General features: G+C 40.1%; 1 protein-coding gene across 3 annotated transcripts in view; it reads right to left on the bottom strand.

Annotated features, from left to right (window-relative positions):
* The window catches only part of DIAPH3 (diaphanous related formin 3), a 502,952-nt gene that overhangs the window by 137,568 nt on the left and 349,965 nt on the right, over nt 1-15,419 (bottom strand). For all 3 annotated transcript variants that reach the window (XM_065581159.1, XM_065581157.1, XM_065581158.1), the window contains 2 exons: nt 7,305-7,469; nt 66-201 (listed from right to left, as the gene is read on the bottom strand). In XM_065581159.1, coding sequence (XP_065437231.1) covers nt 66-201; nt 7,305-7,469 — 301 coding nt within the window. The remainder of the gene's footprint in view (nt 1-65; nt 202-7,304; nt 7,470-15,419) is intronic.

The raw sequence follows: 15,419 nt of genomic DNA, 5'->3' as shown, positions 1-15,419 counted from the left end.
ATAGAGGCGGTAGTTTCATTTCATATATAACACTAGATAGAAAAGGCTGTTTTCATATTACTCACCTGTTTTCATTTCTAACAAGCGCTTTTTCTTTTGTTGCCTCTCTAATTTTTCTTTTTCTGCTTTCTCCTTAGCTATTCTAGCACGTCTCTGTTTTTCCTCTGCTTCTCTTCTTCTTATATTCTCCTTGGCTGCTTGCTATAAAAAAAAAAAAAAAAGAGAGAGAGAGAGATTGGTAATGAAACAATGTAAGTAAAGTTTCAGATAGAACAAACTTGTAAACTATAAAAATGAAAATACCTAAGTTATAATGGCAGTCAAATAACTCTCACTAAAGGGTCACTTGCACCTTCTAAGAAGCCTGTTACATATTAAGCAATATGTAATCTGAAGATATTGTACTTTCCATATAGTATATTTTACTCTCTAATATATCAGTCACTTAGGGCAAACCGCATTATAGGAACATTGTAATTATCTCCAAAACAAGCATTATAAAAGTTCAACATTCAGGTTAACACTGAAAAGAAATCCAAATAAGTTAAGGTATAGAGCAGGGATTGGCAGCCTTTGGCATGCGGCTTGCCAGCGTAAGCACCTGCAATGTCTGTAGGTTCGACCGATCGCGGCTCCCACTGGCCGTGGTTTGCCAGGAAGTGGCGGCCAACACATCCCTCGGCCCGCGCCGCTTCTTGCAGCCCCCATTGGCCTGGGACAGCGAACCACGGCCAGTGGGAGCCACGATCGGCCAAACCCGTGGACACAGCAAGTAAACAAACTGGCCCGGCCCGCCAGAGTGCTTACCCTGGTGAGCCGCGTGCCAAAGGTTGCCGATCCCTGGTATAGAGAAACAGTTAAGGCACCCAAATAGCCTTAACTCTTCCCGGCAGCAAAACCCTAAAACTAATGCATGAGTGCTTATAGTCCCAGATTACTTTCAGAAGAACTCATGAAGAACTTCCCTTTTTCAAAATAGCTACAGTTTCCTTTCTTAATGGATCTGAGGCCACAGATTGTCCTTTAGCAAAGGTGACCAATACCTTTCATTGTTCCCAACAGGTTTGAAATCAAGCCACACTCAGGGAAGATGGAAGCCCCTATGCTGTCAGAAGGCATTGTGAGGTGCAGATGAATTAGGTCATGGCTATTTTTACTGAGGACAGCCTGTGGCCTCAGGCACTCTGAAGAACATTGTTCAGTCACTCACGAAAAACAAACCATCACACATGAAGAACAACAAAAAAAAGCTACCATTCATCCTAATGTTTTTTTAAAACACTTCCCATTACATAATATCCACTAAAGATTCACGTCCCTGCCAATTCGGTTCACGACCTGAACTTTGAAAAACACTGATGTATACTAATGAGAGAAGTATGGAGAATAAGCAGGAAGAACTCAAAATGTTAGTAAATAAACATAACTATGACATAGTTGGCATCACAGAGACTCGGTGGGATAATACCCATGACTGGAATATTGGTATAGAAGGGTACACCCTGCTCAGGAAGGACAGGCAGGGAAAAAAGGGAGGTGTTGCCTTATGTATTAAAAATGTATCCACTTGGACTAAGGTTGAGATGGAAATAGTAGACAGACTTGTTGAAAGTCTCTGGGTAAGGATAAAAGGAGTAAAAAACAAGGGTGATGTCATGGTAAGGGTTCACTATAGACCACCAAACCAGGAAGAAGAGGTGGATGAGGCTTTTTTTAAACTAACAAAATCACCCAAAGCACAGGACTTGGTGGTGATGGGGGACTTCAACTACTAAGGCATCTGTTGGGAAAATAACACAGCAGGGCACAGATTATCCACCAACTTATTGGAATGTACTGGAGACTTTTTTTTTATTTCAGAAGGGGAGAGCCTGTTCTAGATTTGATTTTGTCAAATAGGGAGGAACTGGTTGAGAATTTGAAAGTGGAAGGCAGCTTGGGTGAAAGTGATCAATAAATGGTGGAGTTCACGATTCTAAGGAATGGTAGGAGGGAGAACAACAAAATAAAGACAATGGATTTCAAGAAGGCAGTCTTTAGCAAACTCAGTTGGTGAGTACTGTGTCCAGTTCTGGGTGCCACATTTCAGGAAAGATGACACATAGGAGAAAGTCCAGAGAAGAACAATAACAATGATTAAAAGTCCGTAAAACATGACCTATTATAGGCCAAAAGCCTAATGGGGAGAAATTGTCTTGAGTAAATTGTACTCCATTTTGCTTAGCTTTGAATTAGTAAGAAGAAATTGTTCTGGGTTTATTCTCTGCTGATTGTGTTAATGATTGTTCTTAGATGGATAGAAGTGTTATGGCTGTAACTCTTGTCTTTGAAATTTATTACCGTTTTGTGAGAGAGTAAAGCATGTATGGCATGCTGATGAACAGAGAAGAGACAGGAGGCACCAGTACTGATGGGCCGGATGGTCGAGAGAGGAATGGAGGAGTTGAGAGGCACCAACCTTATTATCAGAATCACTCGGATGGCAGATTGACAATCTTAAAGCAAAGACATATGTCCAAGGACGAGATAAAGAGGGGAGCCAGAGGGACGAGATAAGAAACAGCTGCAGATATTCCTGGTAACAACCCAAAACAATGCTGATTAGGAGCAATCTTGAATACCTTGTGATTAACAGCTCCAGTGAAACACAGCAAGGTCCACAGACTTGTATGGGAACTTATTACTATAAAAGAAGGGTGTATTGCCATGAGACTTTGGGTTTGTTCTGCCATCAACACCAGAGCTTCGGACGTGTCCGATAGAGACAAGGCTCCATCCCCCTGCCTCGTGTGCAGTTTCAGCTCGCCACTGGAACTGACGGAGCAACACTAAGGACTGATAACTATAAGATCCAGATGCAGAACCTTTTGGTGTGGGGGTGTGTGTGCGCATGTGTGTATGCGTGCGCGTGTGTGTATGCGTGCGTGTGTGTGTATGCGTGCGTGTGTGTGTATGCGTGCGTGTGTGTGTATGCGTGCGTGTGTGCGTGAATGGAAGCATATGCTGATTTTAATGCTTAAATTGTACTCTCAATAAACGCGGTGTATTGCTTTATCCCCTTGAAAAAGATTCCGTGTGCTTCTTATAAGCATAACACTATGAGGGAAGATCGAAAAAATTGGGTTTGTTTAGTCTGGAAATGAGAAGACTGAGTGGACATTATAACAGTTTTCCGCTACATAAAAAGTTCTTCTTAACCTCTGAGGATAGGACAAGAAGCAATGTTCTTAAATTGTAGCAAGGGAGGTTTAGGTTGGACATTAAGAAAAACTTCCTAACTGACAGGGTGGTTAAGCACTGGAATAAATTACCTAGGGAGGTTGTGGAATCTCCATCATTGAAGATTTTTAAGAGCAGGTTAGATAAACACCTATCAGGGATGGTCTAGATCAGTGGTTCTCAAACTTTTTTTTCCCTGCAGACCACTTGAAAATTGCTGAGGGTCTCGGCAGACCACTTAATGATCTTTCCAAATGTTGTTTGTACCGTTAGCTAACTATTGTAAAGCGCTTTGGATAAAAGCACTATATAAAAAAAAACCTTTATAATAATTAACTTTTTTTGTTCTACAAATAAAAGCACACAACTCATATTTTAATATCAGTAGTCTTACCTTTCTACTGCGATGGATGTGCCCTCCCTTCCCCGCCGCAGCAGCCCCCGAGCTGGGGCTGGGAAGGAGGGTCTCTCCCCCTCTCCCCCACCGCAGCAGCCCCTGAACTGGGGCTGGGAAGGAGGCGGGGGGTCTCTCCCCTGCCACAGCAGCCACAGAGCTGAGGCTGGGAAGGAGGACCTTCTCTCTCTGGCCACCGCAGCCCGGCACATCCCAAATGCCCCCCACCTCCTCTTCTCACCCCAGTACCCCCTTCCACCTACCCCTTATTCCCCCCCGGGCTACCACCTCACCTTACATGTGCGTCTTCTTCAGGGACCAGGCACCTAATTAGTGGAGCCATGCCTGCACGGCTCCACTAATTAGGTGGGTGGCCCTTCATTTTTTTCAGAGTAACAGCCGTGTTAGTCTGTATCCGCAAAAAGAAGAACAGGAGTACTTGTGGCACCTTAGAGACTAACAAATTTATTAGAGCATAAGCTTTCGGACCTAATCACATCAGCCATACCATCAGGGGCTCGTTCACCTGCACATCTACCAATGTGATATATGCCATCATGTGCCAGCAATGCCCCTCTGCCATGTACATTGGCCAAACCGGACAGTCTCTACGCAAAAGAATTAATGGACACAAATCTGACATCAGGAATCAAAATACTCAAAAACCAGTGGGAGAACACTTTAACCTGTCTGGTCATTCAGTGACAGACCTGCGGGTGGCTATATTACAACAGAAAAACTTCAAAAACAGACTCCAAAGAGAGACTGGTGAGCTAGAATTGATATGCAAACTAGACACAATCAACTCCGGTTTGAATAAGGACTGGGAATGGCTGAGCCATTACAGACATTGACTATCTCCCTTTGTAAGTACTCTCACACTTATTATCAAACTGTCTGTACTCGGCTAGCTTGATTATCACTTCAAAAGTTTTTTTTCTCTTAATTAATTGGCCTCCCAGAGTTGGTAAGACAACTCCCACCTGTTTATGCTCTCTGTATGTGTGTATATATATCTCCTCAATATATGTTCCATTCTATATGCATCCGAAGAAGTGGGCTGTAGTCCACGAAAGCTTATGCTCTAATAAATTTGTTAGTCTCTAAGGCGCCACAAGTACTCCTGTTCTTCATTTTTGTGTGTGTGGGCGCTCTGGTGTGCACCTTAGAGGGCACTATCCGCGAAAAAAGCAACCAACCAATATGACAGTGACTATTTACAGGCTAGACATCCAGTGCTACTTGCTAGCCTATTTGTAAGGATTAACTTTGACATCTGAAGTCCCTTCCTTAGTTGCCAGGAAGAACTGCCATTTCCCTGTTACTAAGAAATGGCAGTATGTTCACCCCTTTCTGGCCAGAGGATTGCCTCCTTTGCACAACATAAAATAGGTATGAAAACAATGGCAACTAAGAAGTTATTTTTAATATAATTATAATGGATTCTACATAAATTAGTGATTAAGTTATGTGGGGGAATTACAAAATAATACTTTGCCAGGATTATTTTTATAATTGTTCTGTATACAGATAGATATTGCATCTCTCTCTCTCTTCAATTGTGCAGTGGAAAATTATAACAAAGTACTCATCATGTAGAGTGTGAGGTTTTCTTTTTAGTCATTGACACTGGCCCAATTTAAGTTTGTTGAATACAACAAGTACATCAACATGCTGAAGTAAAAGCAAGTGAGAATATACTATACTCTCTGGATTTGTCTACCACGCATAGATCTGCTTAAAGGGTGGTAGTGGTATTTCAGTAATCCAAATAGAAGACGTTTTAAGCTTTCAAAATAATCTAGTTTTCACAACCTATCTTTTCTTCATTTGTAAAATTTAATTATACACAGATATTGATTTTAATTGTAAGCATATCTAATGCCTCTTAATTATACAAATCTATAACATTTTACCACACACTACGCACTAACAATTAAAAGCAAAGAAAGCAAGAAATCTGATCTCAAACTGCATGCTGATTTAACAACTACCATATTAAAATATGTTACGGTGTAATTATCCAATAACATCTTCATAATTAGTTCCCCTTTATTAACACTACATTTAAATAACATTAGAGTGTCCCCTACAGTTAATGAAACAGCAACTGACCTTTAATAACTCCATTTGTCAGATCTTATAACTTAGCCAACTAAAATTTCTTGACCATATTTCCTTCTTCACAGACAAATATACAATGGTGGATCAACTGCCACCCATGTTACAAGGTGATAGGTGCTGCATCTTTTTTACAGATGCTTTGAAACACCAATCACCATGGCATCTGGATTAAGAGAATCCAGCTAGGTGAAAAAGGACTGCCATGTCCTAAAAAGTCAGGGTCTAGGAAAAGGAGAAGACAGTTACCTTATTTTCACAAGTTTTCTACAAACCCTCCCTCCAGAGATTCGTCAGTTGCAAATTTGGATTTTTTTCCCCTTTTGCTGGAGGATTTTTCATCCTGGAATGTTACTGATAAATTTAGTGAACTAGATCATGCCCTAAGAGTTAAAATATCATCTTCTTCCTTCATGTACCTCCTTCATGCTATTTTTTGAACATCTGCATATGCAATATTATTTACATTAAAAGATGAAAGATAATAAAATTAAAAGATAAAAAAGTTATCTTGTTCAACATTTTAGTGGCTCACCTAATGTATTTTTTTAATCTAAGCAGCTAAAAGTGTTTCTAAAAATCATTTTCATCCTTAAATTAAAAAAAAAATTGTGGATATCAAAGAGCAGGCCTCTTAAGAAAACAAAAACAAAAGACTAGGCATTTAGAATATATTAAAAATCAAGTAAACCATGAAAAATAAAACAAGGTTCCTCAGGAAGTGTCTATAATCTGATAAAATTATGCCTATTTTATGCAAAGGCCAGGATTGGTGTTTCCTTGGGAAGCAGCCAGCACAGCACCCTCTACGTTCATTGTGTTTGCACACAGCCAGGATAACCTCTGCAGCTCATTTATTTCTGTCTGCTTCTTTCCTCTTGATTTTGTATGTAAATAGGCATCTATTGTATGACCTTAAAATGTTTAATTTACCTATTGACAAAGATACCCGAGGATACAGAAGGAAAACCTATTTTTTACCGTTGCTGGTGACTATTATCTTGGTATGACATTTAAATATAATTTCAGTTTTTTGCACATTATCTCTACATATATTTCACAACAATGTTAAGGACCAGAGTGACAACTTTCATTTGAGATCTCACGTGATAGTATTTGGTGAATTGTAATCTACACATCAGATTCATGTGATTTCTGTAACCCACTCCCAGCTCGCATTAAGAAGTTCTTGGGTCATGCAAGCATTCTATAGTAAGTCAAACAGGAAAAATTTTATCTGAACAGAAATAAAGAATTTCAAACTCATCTCTTCTCTGCCTTCTGCCCCGCCCAAACCTCCTGCATGTTGTATATTAAATCAAGGACCCAATTTTAATTTATTATAGTTCAGTTTTTTTCCTTCTGAAGGTACGGAGAATTTTAAGATAATGAATGAATACTTCCTTTTCTTTACATTGTAGAATCTGGGATGTAGAAAGTAAGGTTTCGGATATGAATGTATGTTACCATTCAAGAAGACAGAAAAAATTATTGAATAGCCCATCAATATTTGAACTATTAAACAAATCATTCCTGGAAAACAATTTTAACATCAATAAATATACTGTACCAAGAACATTGTCCTGAAGTTATTCAAGTCGGTTAAGAATTCTTCCACCGAAACTTTTTTCAAATCAATAGCATAGTATCCCATCACATTTTGATAGAGCTTCTCCATGTTCTCATGCATCCTGGTAAGTTTTTGGTAATGTTCTCTTGCATAAACTGCAAAGCTGTATATTACTGTTAAGGTTAAAAGAGCACTCAGTGAAGCTAGTTAAAGCAAATTATCGTGATTTATCTACCTGTTTCTCTCTAACCAACTTTAACATTAAAAAAAACCTCTCATTTATCTCACAATAAATTATTCATTTATTTCAAGTACAACACAAACTACATACCTAATAGTGTTTAATGAATACTTTGGTAATAGTGAAAAAATAATATAAGAATGATCCTCAAATTTTCTTGATCATTTTTTACTTTGCTAATTGAATGAAACATTCTTTACATTAATTTTATATATAATGGGAATTGATAATAGGCAGTACATAACCTGTTTGCCATATATTGTGTTACATAAAACAACATACCTCAAAGACTTCAATAGGAAGTGGGTGCTGCTTGGATCCATTGAAAACAGGTCACATCTATTTGGGTGCCTTAGTATGGATTTAGGCATCCAGAGTTCAAATTTTGGTCATAATCCCTATTTATGATGGAAACTGTTTTGCAAGTATAGCAGGTTTGACGTATGTACATATGTGTCTGTGTGTGGCCAAAGCTATATATAACGTCCTAAGGCTAGCAGGTTTGTGGAAACAGAAGCTTTTTGGTTTTCTCTATAGGTAAAACGGGATAATTTAGGTTGAGTTCTTACCTGCTGCAAGACAAATTTGCTTATGCTGCTCTCTAGCTCCCCCTGCAGAGAGTTATAATTTGCACACACTTTTGAGGAGTTCCGTAAAATACCTAAAACTGTATTATCTGGAGTTTTCCCATAAGCCATACTCAAGAACTGCATAAAATGTTCTGAGAGAGAAAGTAGATGAGGCAATATATTTTATTGGATCAACTTCTGTTGGTGAAAGAGACAAGCTTTCATGCTACACCAAACTCTTCTTCACAGGGGGAGGGATAGCTCAGTGGTTTGAGCATTGGCCTGCTAAACCCAGGGTTGTGAGTTCAATCCTTGAAGGGGCCATTTAGGGATCTGGGGCAAAAATCTGTCTGGGGATTGGTCCTGCTTTGAGCAGGGGATTGGACTTGATGACCTCTTGAGGTCCCTTCCAACCCTGATAGTCTGGGAAAAGTACTCAGGGTGTCACAGCCAAATACAAGATGGAACAAAATGTTTAACATAAATAGTTAGAACATATTCTAAGTGACCATTCAAGATGAAGTGGCCTGTTAACACCACCACTGGCTTGTCTCTAATATCCAAAACAGCTATAACAACACTGCAAACATCAAACGTTACAAGTAATTTCAGGTATGTGAAAGGGAACATGTCTAATAACTCATAGGAGCTATTCTTTGAGGGATATTAAGCCCCCCCCTCAAACCCCCCCCCCACAAACCAACAACATCATTTCACATTAATTAAGGTTGCTCTCATCAGTACTCAAAGCCGTAAAAATAAGGAAATAGATTCATAGATTCTAGGACTGGAAGGGACCTCGAGAGGTCATCGAGTCCAGTCCCCTGCCCGCATTTTAAAAAAGATGTGGAGAAATTGGAGCGGGTCCAGAGAAGAGCAACAAGAATGATTAAAGGTCTTGAGAACATGACCTATGAAGGAAGGCTGAAAGAATTGGGTTTGTTTAGTTTGGAAAAGAGAAGACAGAGGGGACATGATAGCAGTTTTCAGGTATTTAAAAGGGTGTCATAAGGAGGAGGGAGAAAACTTGTTCACCTTAGCCTCTAAGGATAGAACCAGAAGCAATGGGTTTAAACTGCAGCAAGGGAGGTCTAGGTTGGACATTAGGAAAAAGTTCCTAACTGTCAGGGTGGTTAAACACTGGACTAAATTGCCTAGGGAGGTTGTGGAATCTCCATCTCTGGAGATATTTAAGAGTAGGTTAGATAAATGTCTATCAGGGATGGTCTAGACAGTATTTGGTCTAAACCTTGTTGCACATAACTTGAAAACAACCACCCAAACACACCATTGCTGTATTTTCCCCTCATCCTGTTCAGATTCAGGATCAGACAGTTCACTTTCCCCAGTGGGGGAGTGGGAGGAAAGAGGAATCAGAGGACTCATATCTCCTGTATCTTTTGTGTTTTCGCCTTTTTGGATTTTTTAACCCTTTTTGTGTGCTTTGGAAGTGTAGGTTGTCTGCTGCCGCTTTGGTGAGGCCTTTTGCAGCTTCCTTTTCTTAGGGCCTGAAGCTTTCTTGAGAGGTCTGACTCAGAATCGTCTCCCTCTGGGTTCCAATTGCCCCCTGGGAAGAGGGAACTCGTCCGAGTCCACCTGGTCACCTTGGGAAGGAGGTGGGATGATTAGGAGTCCTGCTTCTTTCCCCACAGTACTCATGACCCACTTTGTGGCAGTGGGAGGGAGGGGATTTGTGGCCCTGCAAACCTTCCCTCTTTGTCTTGCAGGTGTTCTCCTTGGACTTACCCTGACTCGAGTGGTCAAGTTCCTCTTCACTTCTCGCTGCTCTTCATGTGAGTTTTTTGGTCCACCTTTCCCCCATTAGAGTTGCGGCTGCCTTGGGGGGCAGGAGTTCCTACCTGCTTGCCCGCAGCCCTGGAACCTAGTGGACACAGACACAGGCTGGGCACAACTCACCATCTGCCAAGACTAAGAAAGCTGCCTTACAAATAAAGCATGATTTGGATTTAACTCTGTGCTTTCCTGGTTGCTCTGCCATGCCTGCAAGGGACAAAGGAAAGGACGAGGAGATGCTGCAGTGGAGGCTCAGAGAGGATTAACCCCCAAGGGGTTAATTGACCCAGGGAGGAGAAGGAAGTCAGAAGAGAGGGAGAACAGTGCTCCCCACTATCCAAACAATGGGGAGAAACAGCTCAAATTGAAAAGGTAAGCACATAGGCAGAGAACCTGGCAGCAAGTGGAAGCAGAGAGGTTGTGACTGGAGCATGTGGTGTGAAAACGCTGATCCACCTCCATGAAGCCGCAAAGAGAGGAGAGCTGCCGAAGTGTTCTTAATTGTGAGACATGCTGGGCAGTAGAATAATCAAGTTCAATAAATCCAACAGTGAAGAACATGAATACGCGTAGAAGGAACTTTTCACCATGCCTTATCGTGAAAAGAAAACACAGCACTTATATGTCTAAAAGCTAACATCAATGAGCTTTCAGTCAAGATTCATGGACTTGTCTCTTCTCTTCTGGAAGACTAACATAAAATTCCTTCCGTCAGTTTAGTGAATTTTGCCTCCAAGTGCCTATTTATTAAAACATTTTATAGCTGAAAAATTTCTATTGCAGGTTTCCGACAAACTGTGCTCTCCAACAGAATTAGTTAAATGTAATGTGAATGTGATAGTAAAACCATTCTGGAACAATCACAGAGCTTCCTCTGAGAAGTGGTGTATTGCTCTGCATTTTGATATGGAGAGTCTCAAGGGAGAAACTGAAAAACAGTCTCTCTCTTCAGTACATCAGTAGTCAGTTTCTTTTGCATCTCATTTAAAAACAAAAAGTTCCGGGGAAAATATGTGCAATGCTAGGTTTACTAATTGATATTGTTTCTTTATCACTGACAAAAGAAATGTTACAAATGTCAGTGAAATAAATCATCAATAAATGTCTTTAACCCACTCATGCTACAAGATATTTAAATCATTTAATTGGATTTAAAGCACTAACTAGCAGTGCTAAGAAAAAATGTTTTTTGATATTAAACAATAATAATATAAAAATGGAATTTATACATAGATCCAAAGAATTGACTTGAAATACTTAGTGTTCCCATAAATTTTATCACCTCAGGACGGGATGCAGAGGTAAAGTTTCTTAACACCTTAAATTCCTGCCTCTTGGAGCAGCTAGTCCTCGAACACACAAGAGGAGAGGCAATTCTTGATTTAGTCCTAAGTGGAGTGCAGGATCTGGTCCAACAGGTGAATATAGCTGGACCACTTGGTAATAGTGATCACAATATAATTAAACTTAGCATCGCTGTGGTGGGGAAAACACCACAGCAGCCCAACACAGTAGCATTTAATTTCAGAAAAGGGGACTACACAAAAATGAGGAAATTAGTTAAACAGAAATTAAAAGGTACAATGCCAAAAGTGAAATCCCTGCAAGCTACATGGACACTTTTTTAAAAGACACCATAAGAGAGGTTTAACTTAAATGTATACCCCAAATTAAAAAAACATAGTAAGAGAACCAAAAAAGTGCCACTGTGGCTAAATAAAGTAAAAAGCAGCGAGAGGCAAAAAGGCATCCTTTAAAAAGTGGAAGTTAAATCCTAGTGAGGAAAATAGAGCACAAACTCCGTCAAGTGAAGTGTAAAAATATAATTAGGAACCCAAAAAAGAATTTGAAGAACAGCTAGCCAAAGATTCAAAAAGTAATGGCAATTTTTTTTTTTTAAGTGCATCAGAATCAGGAAGCCTGCTAAAAAACCAGTGGGGCCACTGGACAATCAAAATTCCAAAGGAGCACTCAAGGACAATATGGCCATTGCAGAGAAATTAAATGAATTCTTTGCATCGGTCTTCACAGGTGAGGATGTGAGGGAGATTCCCAAACCTGAGCCATTCTTCTTAGGTGACAAATCTGAGGAACTGTCCCAGACTGAGGTGTCGTTAGAGGAGGTTTTGGAACAAATTGTAAACTAAACAGTAATAAGCCACCGGGACCAGATGGTAGTCACCCAAGAATTCTGAAGAAACTCAAATGTGAAATTGCAGGACTACTAACTGTGGTTTGTAACCTATCATTCAGTCAGCAGGCAAAAGTCGGTCAGGATAGGGAGCTATCAGAAGAAAAACGTAAAACAGTGAAGAATAGCCAATAAGAAGACCTCAAAGGAGAAGCAGTAGCCACAGCAGCTGCAGTACCACTTACAGAAAAGAAGGAGCCTTAGAGAGCAGAGGGAGAGAAGAATATGGAGAGTAAGCACGACAGCTATAGTGTAAAATATAGATAGAAATAGGATTGATGAATATGTCTCTGTACGTTTGGGTTAATAAAGATGTGTGTTTTTGTTATGAATTCTGTTCTATATGTATAAAGTTTAAGATTGCTGTCAGTGACTGCAGGGGACTGATCACTGCATGCAGAGCACAGCCGCTTAGTATTGCTTTAACTATATACTTATGGTTCAGGAGCTTTTAACCTGTACCCAAGGATTGTGCTAAGGGATTTATGTTTATGTTTTGATTTATTTGTACACACAGCAGATCAGTTATTGTTTTTGATGAGTCACCAAGCCACCCATAGTGCGATGATGCCACTAGACCATGATGTGCTCAGGACAATTCTTCCTGCATTGGAATCCATCCCCAAAATAGCTGATTAATGATGGGATCCAATCCCACACCAGGACTGAGCTTGACTGTCAGCCATGGTGAAGAAGATTCTCTTGGAAAGGGGTTGAAATCCACAGCCATTCAAAATGACCAGTCGCATAGCAGGCAGATTTTTATTTTGTTTGGGTGGATCAACTAGTACTAAATACAGGGTTTGTTTTCTTAGGGGAAGTTCTCCCTCAAGAATCTATGCAGAGGCTGTATTTTAAAGTTAGGATACAAGGCATTGTGATTGTCTAGCTCTCCTAGCCAAGGGCAGAATTGACTAATGATAGAAAGAGTGTTTGGCCAGATTAACCAGTTAGCACTAGAGTCAGCAGGGAGAATGCTTCCCCCACAACACAGTACAGCCAAGTTCACCAATTATACCCAAGACAGGGTGAGTACTGTGAATATCTGTGGATGAATCTAACTTTGGGGACATAGTGTGGTCTGTCCTGTGTACGTGACCTCATGTGAGGTTGAAGGCTTGTTAATTAGGAATAATTTACTAATGAACTTCAGTCCTCTAATTAATTGCCATGGTTATACATTGTGGGCACAGGTTTCTAAGCCTAATCCTTACATGTTAACTACTGAGAAAGGGGCAATGCAACTGTAGATTTGCACCCAGCATCCCAATTAGTGCTGAAGGTGACTGTGAGGCCCCCAAAAGAGGCTAATATGCTAGTCCTGGTTAAGCCAGGCAGGTGTAGAAATTGGAAACATAATTTGGTAGGTAGCCAAAGCTCAGAAAGCAACAATAAAGAGAGCAAGGAGTTAAAATGTGAGTCTGCAGAAATGCCAAAGCCTGTGGATACAGAAAGAGGAAGTTGTTTTTTTGTTTTTTAAACAGGCAGGCTTTGAATCTTCACAGCAGTCTTCTGTCATTTGTAAAACTCAACTATGATCTTAAATGTAGTGGGGCTTATGTGTGTGATATCTCTCTAAAAGGAAAAGGCAAGATTTTTCTGAGTACTGTGCTCGAAGGCTTATGGGTGGAAGAGGCATTTATTAATTTGACCTTTGAGAAAACTCTTGTTAGGATGGATTTGTTTAAGAGGTTAGTTGAGGTCCATAAACAAACAGTGATAGTCCTCAAGAAAAAAGTATTCTGCACAGTGCAATAACAGAAAAGGCCTCTGAGGAATCAGGGTATATATGCATTAAATATTCAGGTTGGCAATGGGAAGTTATTACATTATAAGGTACATTGGATTATAAGGAATAGCCAGCAAGGACTTGTCAAGAACAAATCATGAGAAACCGAATTTCCTTTTTATACAGGGTTACTGCCCTAGTGTATAGAGGGAAGCAGTAGAGGTGACATATCTTGATTTTAGTAAGGCTTTTGACTCAGTCCCACATGACATTCTCATAAGCAAACTAGGAAAATGTGGTCTAGATGAAATTACTATAAGGTGGGTGCACAACTGATTGAAAGACTGTACTCAAAGTGTAGTTTTCAATGGTTCATTATCAAACTAGGATGATATATCTAATGGGGTCCAACAGGCAGCAGTCTAGGGTCAAATACTATTCATTAATGATTTGGCCAATGGAGTGGAGAGTATGCTTATAAAATTTGCAAATGACACCAAGCTGGGAGATGTTGCAAACACTTTGGAGGACAAGATTAGATTCAAAATTACCTTGACAAATTGGAGAATGGGTTTGAGTTCAACAAGATGAAATTCAATAAAGACAAGTGCAAAGTACTACACTAATGCAGGAAAAAAAAATCAAATGCACCATTACAAAATGCAGAACAACAGGATAGGTGGTAGTACTGCTGGAAAGGATCTGGGGTAGTAGAGGACCACACATTGAATATGAATCAACAATGTGATGCGGCTGTGAAAAAGGCGAATATCATTCTCGAGTGTATTAACAGTAGTGTTGTATGCAAGATACAGGAGATAATTGTCCTGCTCTTCTTGGCACTGGGAAGGCCTCAGCTGGAATACTGTGCCCAATTCTGGGCATCACACTTTAGGAAAGACATGGATAAATTGGAGAGAGTTCACAGGAGAGCAACAAAAATGATAAAAGGTTTAGAAAACCTCATCTATCAGGAAAGGTTAAAAAAACTGTGTATGATTAGTCTTGAGAAAAGCAGACTGAGGAGGAGGGCCTTATAACAGTCTTCAAATGTTATTTAGGTTAGATATTAGGAAAACCTTTTTAATCATAAGGGTAGTTAACAACTGGAATAGGCTACTATGGGAGGTTGTTGAATCCCCATCATTGGAAGTTTTTAATAAGTGGTTGGACAAACACCTGTCCAGAATAGTCTGGGTTTACTTAATCCTGCCTCAGCACAGGGAGCTAGACTTGTTGACTGTTTCTATGATAATGTACAGGTAGCGAAAGATCAGGAACAAGCTGTGCACATAGGAGCATGAGGAGGTTATGTGGATTTGGTTCATGGTGTTTTGTGGTCACAAAATAGGCATGGCTCATACCCCCTTTCTAGTGACTAGACAAATGTTCTCAGAAAAGAGTATTCCATACGTTTGTCATGTAGTCTCTGAAATGGATGCCCTAAATCTCTGCTGGGGATAGTAGGGGGGACTATGTGCCCTGTCATTAGGAAAGGGCAGAATTCTCAAGGTAAACAAGCCTTTCAACCCCCCCCCCCCCCCCCGCCAAGAGTTTGTAGCCACTGGATTTAGATCTTGTGGAAAGAACC

Source organism: Chrysemys picta, chromosome 1 (genome assembly GCF_011386835.1).
Source record: "Chrysemys picta bellii isolate R12L10 chromosome 1, ASM1138683v2, whole genome shotgun sequence".
Taxonomy (NCBI): domain Eukaryota; kingdom Metazoa; phylum Chordata; order Testudines; family Emydidae; genus Chrysemys; species Chrysemys picta.
Note: the sequence above shows the minus strand (reverse complement) of the source record. Positions and strands in the feature narration are given on the sequence as shown.